The sequence below is a fragment of the Spermophilus citellus genome, assembly GCF_964194105.1.
Source record: "Spermophilus citellus genome assembly, chromosome: 2".
In the NCBI taxonomy this organism is placed as follows: Eukaryota; Metazoa; Chordata; class Mammalia; order Rodentia; family Sciuridae; genus Spermophilus; species Spermophilus citellus.
In genome coordinates this window covers 184,530,634-184,547,623 of record NC_138183.1, presented here as the reverse complement: position 1 = coordinate 184,547,623, position 16,990 = coordinate 184,530,634, and the positions used below count along the sequence as shown (strand labels likewise).

At 36.5% G+C, this 16,990-nt stretch overlaps 1 protein-coding gene across 5 annotated transcripts in view; it reads right to left on the bottom strand.

Annotated features, from left to right (window-relative positions):
- DLG2 (discs large MAGUK scaffold protein 2) overlaps positions 1 to 16,990 on the bottom strand; it is a gene marked incomplete at both ends in the record, with an annotated part of 2,048,692 nt that overhangs the window by 146,461 nt on the left and 1,885,241 nt on the right. For all 5 annotated transcript variants that reach the window (XM_081281630.1, XM_081281626.1, XM_081281627.1 and 2 more), the window contains one exon: positions 5,535 to 5,649. In XM_081281630.1, coding sequence (XP_081137756.1) covers positions 5,535 to 5,649 — 115 coding nt within the window. The remainder of the gene's footprint in view (positions 1 to 5,534; positions 5,650 to 16,990) is intronic.

Genomic DNA, 16,990 nt, shown 5'->3' with positions numbered 1-16,990 from the left:
TTCATTACAGAACCAGGAAAAAAAACAGTCCTAAAGTTGATATAGAACAACACTCTTGATATAGAAGAATAAAAGGCCCAGACCAAGGACCTGAAGAGATACTTCTCAGAAGATGATGCACAATCAATCAACAAACACATGAAAAAATGTTCATCATCACTAGCAATTAGAGAAATGCAAATCAAAACCACTCTAAGATTTCTTCTCACACCAGTCAGAATGGCAGCTATTATGCATACAAACAACAATAAGTGTTGGTGAGGATGTGGGGAAAAAGGTACACTCACACACTACTGGTGGGACTGCAAATTGGTGCAGCCAATATGGAAAGCAGTATGGAGATATCTTAGAAAATTGGGAATGGAACCACCATTTGACCCCGAAATCCCTCTCCTCAGTCTATGCCCAAAGGACTTAAAAATAACATACTACAGGGACACAGCCACATCAATGTTTATAGCAGCACAATTAACAATAGCTAAATTATGGAACCAACCTAAATGTTCTTCAATAAATGAATGGATAAAAAATGTGGCATATATACACAATGGAATATTACTCAGCAATAACAGAGAATAAAATCATGGCATTTGCAGGTAAATGGATGGAGTTAGGGAAGATAATACTAAGTGAAGTTAGCCAATATCAAAAATCCAAATGCTGAATGTTTTCTTTGATATAAGAAAGCTGATTCATAGTGGAATAGGGAGGGGGAGCATGGAAGGAATAGATGAACTCTAGATAGGGCAGAGGGGTGGGAGGGGCAGGGAGGGGGCATGGAGTAAGTAATGATGGTTAAATGTGATGATCATTATTATCAAAAGTACATGTATGAGGACATGAATTAGTGTGAGTATATTATGTATACAACCAGAGATATAAAAAATTGAACTCTATATATGTAATAAGAGTTGTAATGTAGTCCTCTGTTTTATATAAAGTTTATAAAAAAGAAGAATAAAAGGCCAGAATACCCAAAGAGATTCTGAGCAAAAAGATCCTGGAGGCATCCCAATATACCTGACTCAAATTTTACTACAGAGCTATAGTCACAAAATAGCAATGTATTAGCATAAAAACAGATATGAAGATCAGTGGAATAGACTGGAAGACACAGAGACAAATCCACATAAAAACAGTCATCTGATCCTTGACCAAGGTGCCAAAAGCATAAGCTGGAGAAAAGATAGCTTCTTTAATAAGCTGAGAAAACTGGATAGCTATATGTGGAAGAAATAAACTAGATCCCTACTTTTCCCCTATACAATCAACTCAAAGTAGATAAAAGACCTAGGAATTATATCAGAAACATGAAAATAGAAGAAAACATGAACAACACTCTTAACATATGGGCACAAGTACCAACTCTCTTATTAAGACCCTAAAACTCAAGAAATAAAACCAAGACCCAACAAATGGGATAGCATTAAATTAAAAAGCTTCTGCATAGCAAAGGAAACAATTAAACATTGAAGAAGGAACCTACAGAATGGGAGAAAATCTTTGCCAGCTATCTGACTGGGGATTAATAACCAGAATATAAAGAATTTAGAAAACTTAACACTAAAAAAACTAACAATTCACTCAATAAATGGGCAAAAGATCTAAAGAGATATTTCTGAAAAGAAGAAATACAAATGGCTCACAAATGTATGAAAAAAATGTTCAAGATCCTTAGCAATCAGAAAAATGCCAAACAAAACTACACGGAGGTTTTCTCTAATCAGTCAAAATGACAATTACCATGAATACAAATAACAATTACAGACAAGGATGTGAGAAAAAGTTCACTTATACATTGTTGATGGGATTGCAAATTAGTACAACCACTTTGGAAAGCAGTATGGAGATTTCTCATAAGACTAGAAATCGAATGACCATATGACCCACCTATCCCACTTCTTGGTATTATTCCAAAAGAACTAAAATCAGCAAACTATAGTGATACAGGCACATCAATTTTTGTAGCAGTGCAATTCACCATAGTCAAGTTTTGGAACCAGTCCAGGTGCCCATCAACAATAAAATGTGGTATATATACACACAACAGAGTACTACTCAACCATAAAGAAGAATGAAATATCATTTGCTGAAGAACATCATGCTAATTGAATAAGCCAAACTCAGTCAAGGATCAAATGTTCACTGTCATATTTGGAAGCTAGAAAGAAAACAAGGAATAAAAAAGGGTGGATTTCACAAAAACAGAAGGGAGATCAATAGAGTAGAAGTAAGGGAGACCAAGGGCATGGGAGGAGGGGAGGCAAAGGGCAAGAACTGGGTAATAAAGTTGAGAGTATCATGCTATATGCATGTATGGATATATCATAGTGTGTTCCAATTTTATATATAAGTATAATGTACCAGCTAAGTAAATAAGTAAATGGAAGGAAGACCAAAGTAAAGAGATGGGGGTCAAGGGGAGGGAGAAGGGAAAGGAAGAGCACAGTACTGAGGATTAAAATGGAAAAAAAAAACCCTATGTATATGCATTTACGAACATGTCAAAATGAACCCCACTATTATGTATAATTACAATGCACTAAAATTTAAAAAAAATTAAAAAAGAATTCATTCAGCTATTCCTGTGTTATGGAACAATTGATTCCAGGGCTTTTAGGGCTAAAAGAAATCTTTTTATATTACACTGCATTAGCTATCTTCCACTGGTCCCCATTAGATATGGGTTTCTTGTAGGCTGAAAACATGATGGTTACTGTCCTCAATACTCAATATCTGTTATAGTTTGAGCATAAAATATACACTCAAAACATGCTTCATGAATGCATGAATAAACCCTGGCAATCACAACACTGATTGCCTTCTTCACATTGATCCTTGCACTCAAATTCACAAGAAAGAGGTTGAACTTTCAAAATTAGTATATTTTATTAACAAATGACCATGGGGTGATCATTTCTAGTAGGGAAAGTAGGCCAACTTCTATAAGATCTTGAGAAGATGAAGATGTATCCTCTCTAACATGATAAGAGCCAGGGTTAGGATTGGTGGTATTGGTGGTGGTAGTGGTGGTGTGTGTGTGCCTGTCTGTGTGTACAGGTTAGAGGAGGGAACTCAAAGAGGAAGAGTAGTTTTGTGGTGCAAATATTGTACCCAGATATCTAAACTGTCACAGAACAAAATGGTCACTTACTTTTGAATTTAGATTTTAGCTTCATGGAAAAACATGAATAGTAAGAACAGCCTATATGCCCTATTGCACAGATTATCTTGTATAAAAAAATCCAAAGAGGTCTGTGTTTTAATTTTTCCTCTAATTAACCCATTTCTTAATCTAATAGCTAACAGAAGTAGACTCAGAATTCAAACTATAACATTAAATAGCTGAAATGCTATTAGCTTAGATCCAGGGGTTTGAAAGGACACAGGAAGAAGGATGTGCTGGGGGAAGAGACCTGATTCTGCCACAAACAGCTGTGGAATCCCAGGCAAACCTGTTCTCTCCCGGGGCCTCACTTTCCTTTCTATGAATTAGACAATTGGATCTGGTGACAGCTAAGTTTCCTTCCAGATTTAGGATTACATAAAGCTAAGCAAAATGAGAGTAATAGTCTAGGGTGTCAATTTCAGATTAAAGAGGCATGCTCATCATCTTATATTTATATAGTCTGAGAAACCCTGCTACAAATTTATTTTGAGAACGCAAGTAGTTGATTTTCTAAAATCAGCATACACCAACTGGCATTGGTCCTATTTGAGTGCTCTAGATGAATCAAGTATCTCTATGAAAATCCTAGAGTCAAAACTGGTACTGGGGGGAGGAAAGACAAGGTAGAAACCTGTTGAGTCCTTTTTGGTGAGGATTCTGTTTAGGCTTTGCTAGTCCATTTCATGTTCTTGCTTTTTTTGTTGCTGTTGTTGTTTTTGGGGGGTGGGTTCCATTTTCAAATAAATGCATTCATTTAACATAATATCATAGCCCTTCATTTATGTTTGTCAATCTTCCATAGCTTGATTAAAAACCTATTGTAAGTATATTTTAATCAAATTTCCTCTAGAACATTAACAATATTCTAAACATTCAATTTTTTAAATAAGATACCAACATTCAGTAATTTTCCTTCCAGATTGATTCTATAAAGCCATTTCAACAGCATTACCTTATTTATCTCTATCCTATTAACCCAACTGGCTTTTCCCTGTTTACTACCCCAAGATTAAAAAAATTTTGTATCATGAAGACCAGCAACAAGTAAGGAAAATGGAAATAGAAATATCCACAAATGGGTTTAATTTTTCATCATATTTGTGATGTTACTGCAAGACAAATTCTAGAGTGGTTCTCAACAGTGTCTTTACAGATTACAGTGAAATGCATCAAAATTGTCTTCTGAAATGCAGTTGACTAAATCTGGAAGGTTAACAATCTGTTTTATTGTTTGTTTGTTGTTTTAATCTCGGGGCTCCTGAGATACTAAAACTTCCAATAATAAGGAACTCTATGCTTGTCAGAGTAGCTGGCAATTCATGGCCCTAGAGAACCTGCCACCTTCAGGAAGTCCACTCCCCTCTTACTCCTGGTGGGCCTACCTAATATACAGGAAAGACAACTTTATAGCCAAGTGGAACTAAGGACAAGTTTAATTCAAGTACATTGTTTAATATCTATAACACAAACCTCCTGCCAGGAGGGGAAAGTAAGAGTTCAGGTGAAGAGGACATGACCTCAGGTGAGCATCAGATTAAATTCTGGGCTACATGGGGGTGGGAGAGAATAGAGAATATAAAGAGTGTGGGTGTGGCTTCTCCAAACAGTACATAGATTTTTTTTTGACCATTACATAGTTATTACTTCTCCCCTTCTGGCTGTTGGCACCTATATTACTTTTAAAAGTCCAGTCAACACTGATGAAGTTTGTGAGTATTACAAGAAGCTGGTGCCAGCAAGAGGAGCATGGTATAGTTAAGCATCAGGATCTCACCCAAGAGGTGAAGGACAGGAAGGAATTTTGAATTTGATTAATTTTTTTTCTGGTAAATTAATGAGTTTTGCAGGTCAGGAGCAATGACCTTTTAAGGCCTGAGACACAGTTGGTGATGAGATGCCACAGAATATTATTTCCATTAAAACTTTTAGAAAAAAAACCCCACATAACTCTTTAGGATAATACTGATGTGAAATCAATACAAACAAAATCAACATCAAGCAAAGTAGGAAATGAGTAGGCATATTTTCTTTTTAGACTGATGGTGAGCAAATATCCTGGACTTTGGTCCATATACTCAAGATGTATTAGACAAATGTTTCTTATTCTTTTGCAACCTATGCTAGCAACTTTACCCTGTATCATAATATTTTAAAAGAATAACTTGATAAAAGCAGTGACCTTTAAGTCATTTAACCTAATAACATTTCAAAAATTTATTCTTAAATGTAGGGTATTTCAGTAGTGTAGCCATGAGTGTGGTCTAACTAGAACACATGCTTCCTTGTTATAAGGTGGTGCCTTTGTTTCCCCAAGCTGGATTGCTTACACAGTGCAGACCAGAGTAAGAAATGCCCCATTGCCTACCTGACATAGAGGGAGCGTTTCTGATTGGTTCGCAGGGACCCAGACCCGGAGCTCATGCTGTGGTTCATCATCTGCTCCCGTAGGTCATGGATTTTGGCCTCAAATCGAGCGTAATCTGGGAATGGAAACAAAGATGATAAATTTGGTTCTGTTCCTTCAGAGAGAGAGAAAGAGAGAAAGAGACACTGAGAGGGAATGCATTACTGTATAACCAAGGCAGCTACTCATCCCATCACTGGTTCCTTTGCCAAGCAACAGGGAGATGCTTAACTCCAGAAGAGTATACTTGCTAACTATTATTTTTTCTTCACAAGCTCTCACAAGAGAAGAAGAAATCAGTTACTTCACAAAAGTCACCAAGAAAACACTCTGCCATCCAACCCCAGCTTGTACAAAGTCCACAGGAAAGAGAGCAGGAATGGAAGGATGGAGGGCAGGATGGGAGGGTGGTCATAAACAGGCAAATGGCATCCTCCTGGTAATAGAGATGTTCTCTATCTTAGCTGAAGTGGTATATATAGTTACCTGCAGATGTGATTCAATTACATAGAACTCTACACACACACACACACACACACACACACACCAAGTAAAAGTGAAAAAATCTGTATAATACTGATGAGTTGTTTCAATGTCAATATCCTGATTATAATGTAGTGCTAAGTTTTGAAAAATGTTATCATTGAAAAACACTAAGTAAAGGGTATATGGGACCTCCTTATAATATTTCTTACAACTGCATGTCAGTCTATTTATTTCAAAGTTTAAAATTTAGTTTATGAAAGAGAAAAACAGAAAATAAGCCAAAGGAATTTCCAACACTATGAGGTGTTGAGTCTCCAGTTGCCCTTAGCATGATAGACTAGAGGATCACTGTTTGGATGTCTGAATAAAAAATGTCATTTAGTTTGACTAAGTTTATTTCTGAGGAGGGCTACTAAAAGTTGATCACTAGTTATCATACCTCAACTGTCCCTACTTTGCACACATTACCAAACTTCATCAATTTTAAGATGTGCAATATATTTAAATTAGGAGAGAGATATTAAAATAGGGATAGAAAACATTGTTATGTAAAACATATTTTAGAAATATTTGAACTTGATAAAAGTACATATGTTCCCAAAATCAAGGAAATAATAGGTATTGTATCATGCTACTCATAGGAAAAATTTGCCACTTTAATCTAATAAAAAAGATAGAACAAAAAAGTTTTAAGATACTTATTAACAAAATTATCATGTAAAAATAAAGTTTTTGAAGTTTCAATATTCTTGATCACAACCTAAACATTTTTCTATCATGGCCTTGTCAGAGGAGTGCCTTGCTTTAAGAAAAACCAGTAGGTAAAAGAACCATGGTGGCACCTGCCTGTATTCCCAGGCTCAGGAGGCTGAGGCAGGAGCATCACAAGTTTAAGGCCAGCTTCACCAACTTAGTGAGGCCCTAAGTAACTAAGCTCGATCCTCTTTTTAAACAAAAAACAAGAAAGGCTGGGATGTAGCTCAGTGGTAAAACATCCCTTGATTCAATTCCTAGTATGAGAGAGAGAGAGAGAGAGAGAGAGAGAGAGAGAGAGAGAGAGAGAGAAAGAGAAAAGAAAAACCAGTAGGTGAGAGGCTTAAATTACCCACAGACAAATGTGAAAATGTTAATTCAAAAAATAAAATATTATTTTAATTACAAAGATGCTCATGATGAAGAATTTTTATAGAGGTCTTCAGTATACTTCAAAAACCAAATTGATGTTCAGTTCAATTCACAGTTCAATTCACAACTTTTCATGACAATAAGGATCACTAAATGAATATAATAAAAGATGGTCTACTTAGAGAGTGTTTCAAGTTCTTTATTAAGAAGTCCCATAAAATTAAATTAAATTTCAACTTACTGAATATTTATTGGTTATTACAGGGTGGGCTTTCCTAAAAAACCTGATTCGTTTCTGACAATAGACAACAGGATAATAAGCTCTAAACTTTAATTATGTTTAAAAGTTAGTGCTCTAAAGATAAGCCATAAGAGTTGGCTGGTAATTTCTGGTGCTTAAACAATGTCTGGCTTATCTAAATTTGGATGGTTTCCTGTTAAAACTTGGCTTTGAATAATTGGTTAAATAAGCAGAACACCTATTTAACATACACTTTACTCCCTATAAATTTTTTTTTTTAAAGAGAGAGTGAGAGAGGAGAGAGAGAGAGAGAAAGAATTTTTAATATTTATTTTTTAGTTCTCGGCGGACACAACATCTTTGTTGGTATGTGGTGCTGAGGATCGAACCCGGGCCGCACGCATGCCAGGCGAGCGCGCTACGGCTTGAGCCACATCCCCAGCCCTACTCCCCATAAATTAAGACAATTTATTTCATTCCATCTTACTATCAAGAAAAAAACATTGATTTACCTCCATTGATATGATACTGTTTGCAGATTTAAATCATTTAAATCATTTTGAGCAAGCCATATTCTCTTGCTACACTAAAAGAGGCAATTAACATTTATTGCTGGCCACATGGCAGACTATGTTCAGAGCTTCATGGGCCTTATGTCATTTCTTTATGTTACAAAATTAAATCCATGTATGTTAAAAAATTTGAACTACATAGGAAAACACAGAATGAAAACTGAAAAATCCTCTTATGCCTTTTGCCTTTCCTTACCTTCTTTCTTACTGCTGTACTTCCCCATACCTCACCCTAAATGGACATGCATGGTTTTATGTTAGATATGTTTGTGAGTATGTACTTGACATACCCACAAACATGTTTGTATATTTGTGGCCTCAGGCATGACACGTATATGTCATGCCTGAGACCATGTCTACATGTTGTGCTGAGATTTTTCCTCCATTTTTAAAACAGTGTAACATGGATCTTTTTCCTATCTTCTAACAAATATATAAGTACATTTTAAAAAATATCTTTAATTATATTCCCTAGTTTAGACTAATTTAACAGTTCCCATGTCATTAGATACTAGGCCTATCCAGTTTTTTGCTTCATAAACAGGGATCTCAGTATATGTATGCACATTTATGTGTGCACAGAACCCATTCGGTCTTTCTTAGCATTTCCCAGAGAAGAGCATGATCTTGTCTGAGACACACAGCATGAATTCTCAGCTTCCTCTGATCCATGCTCAACAATGCTACTTGATAAATATCACCTATCACCCCAGGTACCACTAAATCTCCCTCTGAAGACATTGGACTCTCTCCTCTACAAACTGATGAATTTACAATCAATGATAAAATCATGAAATTCGTCCATCTGTCTGCCTAAGCATTTTATTCAGTGCTTCTTCCCTACTCCATTTAATCAGGGTGCTACTTTATTACATTTATCATACCAACCTGCAGCTATTTGAGCAGTTGCCTATCTTCCCATTAGACTGAGCTCTCTTAGGTAGATGCCCTATTTTACTCTCTATGGAATTCACTGTGCCTAACATAGTATCTGACATACAAGAGGCATTTAGTAATAGGTGCTCAATACACATTTTCTGAATGAATGAATGAGGAATGAGGGAATGAAAAAAAATCATTAGATTAAAAAAAAACTCCACTACAAAAATGCCTGCAAGTATTGAAATTGCCCATTTTCAATGTTATGTTTTATAATGAAGAAAGACAACATGCATGTCCTCTAGTACTAACTTTTTCTAGAATGAAAATGCAAATGAAACATTCTAATCCCTTTGTTATTTTTATTGTTCTCCAGGCAGTCTCTGCTCTTCTCATCTTAATCAGATCACACAGTGGAAACACTTCTCTGATATTTAATATATTAATATAGCCAGCACTTTTCCAGTCTCTTGTAAGGTTGTTTTTTTAGGTTCTTATAATTAAGACAAGCAATACCACAGAAAATACTTGGCTTAATATTAAGTTGAATTTTCTTTACCCGTATGACTCATTAGATACCCAAAATATTTTTGCAATGCTTTTGGAATGTTTGTCAGGACTCATATTCTGGAATGTTTAAATTCCCCACAAGAAATGATTTATTGCATTTGCTGAATGTGCAATTCATCATATTCTTTACTTCTCCATTTTGATTATTATCTTGAACATAAATCTTGTGTTCAAAGGTATTTATCCCTCTCTCTGCTCCTTTTTGAAAACCAAGACTGAGGTATTGTCATCAGAGCAAAATCGGATCTAGGTTTACAAATACAAATGGTATATGTTTGCAGGTGGGGAGATGCTTATCTCTAACTTCTCAGAGATCAACAAGTTTGCATTTGAAGTGCTCTAGAAATAAATAGGAGATTTTAGTTACATACATTGTGAAATAATAATACTGAAAATTACATTTTTAACTAGTCAAAATACAAGAACATACCACATCATTCAATTAGCCATCCTCTTTCCCTTTCCAAAATGTTTCTTCCCTATCTATAATCTATCTCCCCCTTGGAACATTTTTCAACTGAATTCCTAATACTCTTTCTCAATTACAAACTTTATGAGAACATTCAAATTAGGATATAAAGAGGAATTCATGTTTACTAAGCACCTCAACAGGCTAGGATCTATACCACATAAGTTATAAATATTATTCCTAACAAAGTTCCAAGATAGGCATATTATTTTAGAGATAAAGGAAACAGGTTCGGAGAGGTTAACAAACTTCATCAAAGTCACAGAGCCACTAGGTAACACAGCACAGTGGGACTCAGAGCTGGGATTCAACCTTGAATACCTGTGGATCCATTTTGTTTCTATTACTTTACAATGCCACATTCTTTACAGTGTAAGACATCCCTGTGTCTCTACCTCTCCCTCCTGACATTTTTCTCTTCTCTTCATCTACTCTATTAATTATGTGCATGCTGGTCTTCTCTACAGCACCCTACAGCTCCTCAGAGTTGAGATGCCTCATTGATTTCAGTTCCCCCAATCTGAGATGCCTCATTCATCTTCAGCATTCTACATTATGTGTGCGTAGGACTCTAGTATGCACTTTGCGTATAGTTATGAACAAGACAGAACCTTAAAGAACTTGCTTCCAGAATGGAACACTGGCAAGGAAGTTAAGTACGATAATGCTGAGGTGGAAAACAACATTAAAGAGGCAATACCTGCTCTGTCTGGCTTTGCATGTAGTAGATGTTAGGTGAATGTTTTTTTACATTACAAGTTATTTATTTCTTGGGTTTTCCTCTGTAACAGAATCAAAGCACTGAAAATCAAACTTCTAGGCAAATATTTTTAGGAACATTACCTCCAGCTAATTTGTTCCCTCCCCCTTTATATATAAGCCACATTTCATTTCTTTTTCTTTCCCCTTTCTTCTTTCCTTCCTTCGCTCTCTACATTCTTAAGTACTAAATTTGATTACCCCTACCTAGATATATTATTTGGGGGATTTTTAACTTTTTTTTTTCATTTGGGCATGATAGGCAACAGTAGTAGAAAGCATGTGAGATTTGGGTTATGTGGACTGGGTCAAAATTCTGGTCCTCCACTAATTTGCTATACATCCTTGTGAAAGTTCTTAACCATCCTGGGCTCAATTTTCTCATAAGTAAAACGGGAATCATAATTATACCTATCTCCAGATATGCTGAGATGTTTATGAGAGCTCAAAAATGTGAAAGGTTGGCTCTTGGTAATGACTTTCTTTTCCTTTTGTAATTTTCCCATGTAATTTGCTCTTCTTGTTCGTCACTTGCAAAAGTCATATAATGTTACCAAGTGAAATAGGAAATGGTGTCCATTCCTACAGTCCTCTGGTATAGCCTCTCCCTATCTATTATGATTTGATGTCTCTACCACACATCAAGGAGGAACAAGTCACAGGTGGATATATTTGAGAAACTTGGCACCAGGACAGAACTTCTCACCTGCTGAGTAACCACTAAAAAGGCTCCCAGGATCATCCACAAATCCACAGTGACTTGGAGCCCTGAAAAGCTCATGCCCGATTCCAAAGCTGTCTGTTTTCTGTAACATCAATTGCCTCATCCATTAGGATTATCTCAAGACTTTGAGCTACTAGTAGACACAAGGATGGAGAAATGTAAGAGTGTATCAAGAGCCATCCATGGACTATGTGTCAACCAAACTGGCATGGAAGCCCATCGAATAGGAAAACTTGGTATTTGGTAACTTACAGTGGCAATAGCCCAGATACATGTGAGTCCTATTCAGCTCTACCAGGTCCCACACAGCACTAGAAATGGGGTGACCTGCTATAGCCACACAGCCTCTCTGAGATGGGTGAAGCCTGCCAAGATGCCAATCAACCTGTTGACTGCAAGACATCATAAAGCAAGACTCTGACCCTGAAACCTTATCCTTGCCTTTGATGTAACCCCTTAAATAAACTACCAGAGCCATTTTTAAATTGTTCTGTTCCAGCTCCTACCAGGACTGGAAGAATCTATCAGGTGCTCTACTTTAAAACCTATTCATTGACTCTGTCTTTTATTTCTTTACTAACATTTCATACTCTAACTTCTCAGGTGGCTTATCTCCTCCTGAACAGGAAAAATTACCCAGGGGAGGTGCTGGCCGCCTCATGATAAGAGTGGGAACACCAAACATTGCACAGTGAGAGGGACTCTGCTACACACTTTTTTCCTTAGCAATTTGTCAAAAGTGAACAAGAGGAGGATGTGGAGAAAAAGGGACACTTTTACATTTTGTTGGGATTATAAATTGGTATGATCACTATGGAAATCAGCATGGAGTTTCCTCAAAAGGCTAGGCATGAATCCACTATATGACCCAGCTATACCACATCTTGATATTTACCCTTAAAGAATTAAAGTCATCATACTATAGTGATACATGCATACCCGTTTCTAGCAGCACGATTCACAATCACCAAACTGTGGAACCAGGCTAGATGTCCATCAACAGATGAATGGATAAAGAAAATATGGTATACACAATGGAGTTTTATTCAGCCATAAAGAAAAATGAAATTATGTCATTGGCAGGATAATGGATGAAACTTGAGAACATTATTTTAAGTAAAATAAACCAAATTCAGGTCAAGGGTCAGATGCTTTCTTTTGTTTGTGGAAGCTAGAGAGGAAAAAGAAAATGTAAGATGGTTGGGGGAATCTCGTGAAAATTGAAGGAAGTTAGTAGAGGAAAAAGACTTAGGGAGGGAGGAGGATAAGAAAAGGGGAAATACTGGGGAATGATATTGGCCAAATAATATTGTTATATTGTGTGTGTGTATTTGTATGTGACATGTGACAACACATCCCAACATTATGTACAAGTATAATGCACCAACAAAAAATACGGAAAAGAAAGAGGACAAAGAAGACTCAGAATACAAGTGCATCCTATGATTCACACAAAAAAGGAGGCATTGCCTCCAGTGAGAAGGCTGGGGTTGTTTAATGCAGTAGGATTCACTTGCATTGATTCAAGATGCCCACTTGCTCACATCTTCAAGACTCAGTTGGCCTACCTGATTTTGAGAGAGGGAAACAATAAATTCAGTGGATGAGACTAAGCCTGGTCATGGGCCTCCCCACATGACTGGTGGGGAGTGTTCCCTCCACAGTCCTGACCTCATCCAGTTGTCTCACAACTGTCAGTTACCAGAGAAAGCAGTGAGCAGAGGAAATAGGGTTAGTGCCATAGGCTAAGAGGCCAGCTGTTAGTATCAATTCTGTCATTTATTACCAATAAGGCCTTGAGAAGTTACTGAGCCTCAGTTTGTTCATCTCTAAACTGTGAGATTTACTCTTAGTCTGGTTGTAAGAATCCAAATGAGTTTTGATATAAAGCATTTCAAAATGTTAATTCCTGTGGGGACTTCATATCTGGTCCTTAGTATCACTAAGGCCAATGATAGCACCCTCTTCCTACTTGATCTTATGAACATGGGTGGAGCTTTATCAAAAGCACTGTGCTCTTTTCAGGGTTCCACACATCCAAGTGACAGAGAAGGCTTTCCTGCTGAGCTATCTATTTCCACACTGCAGGAAAACCAGTTTGAAGAGACCCCCCTGCTGCATACCTGAACCAACAGATCTGAACTAGAAACTCTTGGTGGAGTATAAGCTAATAGAGTTTGAGCTTTGGAGCACCTTCTAGCAGGGCTGGGATAAATGTCAATGACATGCTGTTATTGAGGTCATAATATCATTTACCTGGATAAGGTTTTCTTTGTCAGCAGGACCCAGGAGAGATGTATAGGAAGGATGAAGTGGTGACAGTTTACTTCTATTCTTAGCACAGAATTCTGATTGCTGCTCCAGGGATGAGGTACTGTAAATGCTTCCACTATAAATGCAATTGTAAATGCTTCCATTTCTTTGGGGGGAAACATCCTTCTTTCATTTATTTGCAACATTTCTTCAAGGTATATTATATGCCAGTTACAATGCTAAATGCTAGGATACCAAATTTATTGGACAGGTCTTTACCTCAAGGGGCTCAAGGCTGGTGCATAACTGCTTTTAATTTTCTGTTTGCTTATTGTGAATATAAAAACAGCATATGCCATTTCAATACCTGCTCCCTGAGAGGAACATTAAGTGTTTCTAGAGAGTAACAGGCTATTAGTAAGCTCTTCTTTGATGGGGAAAGGCCAATACAGCTAGGTTTTGTTATAGTGAACAAATTAGGGCAGTTTAAGTCCTTGTGAAAAAACTATTAGGTTACTTACAGTATGAAAAAAGAAACCAGAGTTTCAAAGCAGCACCCTGAAATCAAATTCTGGATTTAAGACCTGGATTTGAGAGATGTTGGAAAAATCAATGGTACAGTTTTCTAATTTGTAAAAATGGGGAAATCATACATAATGTTGTTGTGAATATCTAACCTACTGTATTTATTTTCATTATTATAAGCAGTATTGATTTTTAAAAGCACCATAGCATTATTTTTAGAGAGAGTAAATATAATACTTATTCTGATTTCACAAGCCAAAATGCATTTTTGTAGAAAGAGGAAGAGGTTAGACCTAAATCAATGTAATATGATGATCAAAAATGTTTTAAGTTATAAAATCACAAACATATAGCTGCTTTCTCCACTAAACACTCATCCAAATAGCCACACATAAGAGGATCAACCATAGAACACTAGCCATACCTCAAGTCCAGGAAGCAATACTTTGTCAAAATTCTTTCATATGATGATATAAAAATAATTTTATTTAGTTGGAGCTCAGAAAATAATGGCTACCATTTCACTACCCCTTCTTGTCTTAGTTGTTCTGGGATTTTGGAGCCAGGTAAGCACAGGAGGTTCCCAGCCATACTTGTATTAGGCTTCAGTGATACCTGGAGAGCTTTCCTACCCTGGGTGCTTTTCAGGTAGCAATGATTGCAAGGGTGCTGTGTTTATGAACTACTTAGAAGGCTGGTTTCCCTCCCAGGTGTGTGTAGGAAAACCCTCCTGCTATCAAGAGAACTGACCTCTAGCCATTGGAAGGCTCTTTAGTAGATCTCCCTAGACTGGTTTTTCTGCCTAAGAATTTTGCTGACTTTGTACTTCAACCCCCAGCCTATCTCATCTTTCAGGTTGCCAACCTGATTCTGAGCTGAGGGAGAGATGGAGTTTTCTACAATAAAGATCTACAAATGTTGTTGGTTACTTTCAGTTCAAATGTATGTATGTGTGTGTTAGATAGAGATGGAGAGAGATTACAAACTAAATTCACCAGAATCCAAGTTCAACCAGAAATTCCATACCCCAGAGTCTGCTATTTACTGTACTACAAAAGAGAACATATACATCTTTGATACTTCTTTGATATTGAGCATTAAGAAAAAAAAATTTAAAAAAGAGCTCACAGACACCATGAGGGTGAAGATGAATGTTTGTTGAATTGACGAGCTAATGGAGACTTTAGGGAAAGAAAAATTGATCCTATAGTTTGTCAGACCCACTACTAAATAAAGCAACCCTTTAAAATATATTTCAATAACACACTGAATTAAGTTTACATCTTTGCTTTATTCTCCACTCTTCCCTACCACCTGCCATTTTCAAATAAAATTGAGATAATTTATTTTGACTAGACCAATTTTTTCAGCTTGGCTGCAGAATCTTTAAAGAGATTTCAGCCAAACACTCTGGAATTCTTTAATGTGAGAAAATAAGTTTTACAGGAAAACAATAGTCTGAATCCCCAACTGGTTATTACATACGATATGTATATTGACTCCAAAAATTATATACATAAAATTTCAATTTATCTAAAAGCAAGCTTTGTTTTATGGATTCATAAAGGCAGGTTAATTACCAGAACTATTGTAAAATGGAATCAGCACAGAAACTTCCAGAACTTGGCAAAGCCTGTTTCTTGGAGCAATTGGGAGCAAGTCTTTTTTTTTTTTTATAAGTTCTGAGATAAATCTGATCTGAATTTAAACTGCAAATGTACCACTGATTCACAGGTAGATTTTTCACAAGTTATTCAACCTAAAGAAGACATGGTTTTCTTATCGGTAAGACAGAAAAGCACCATTGCCTAATCAGATTGAAAAGTAAATGTGATAGCATCTATATACAACACAGTGCCATGCTAGGAAAAGACTAAGTATTCAATAAATGGAAAAGAAAAAAAAATACCCATGAAGATCTGTTAAAATTTTATAATACTTTGCTATAAAAACAGAGATTATAAAAATCTCCTGCTTACATCACAAGGTTGTTGTGAGAATCAAATTAAGAAGCGTATAAAAATGTTGGAAACCTAAATAGTATAGTATTAATAAAGTGAGGATAAAAATAATTCATGCCAACATAGACATTTTAAGAAACCCCAACCTAACTAGGAGAGCACTTCCTTAGTATCTGAAATTTATCTCAGAGGCTATGGAATTTGAATTTCTGTCTTAGCTGTGTAAATTGAGCCACATAGGACACTGCGTATGAGAGAGTAAATGTGAAACTCTTTGGGGGAAAATGGAAACTTCAGATATAATTAGGGCCTTCCTGCTAATGGAGATTCTCTCTAAAGAGTTTGCTGGCAGGTTGGCTGAAAGGCTCAGAGAGGGATGTATAGGCTTTCGTTTAATTGGTGTGATTCAAAGTTCAAGGTGCCTCAGAAGGAAGACAGAGCTGTGCCTTCTAATTTAAGGCATAGTGCTTAAAACTATGTCCAACCAGATAAGAAAATGTCAAATCATTGCTGGATCTTTTGTATAAAAACCATGGAGCTAGAAGCTAAAATAATATTGTTCAAGCTTCCTTTGTTTTGCAATTACAATCAGTTAGATTTTGGCCAATGAAAAGGGTAATATTCTTGCCTAATTATAGAACAGAGTAGATAAAGGAGATAAAGCAGTTCTGGTTTAGAAGTAGGCAGAATGGCAGACCCCTGGGTTGACTTGAGGAGTACAGATACCTGTCTTGGTTCCATGACATTCCTATTGGATTTGTCCTTTCACAGTGTCTTGAGCCTTACATACACATATTGTCTGGGAGGGTAAACAACTATTCCTAGAAAAGTAAAGACATTGGGAAGGACACTA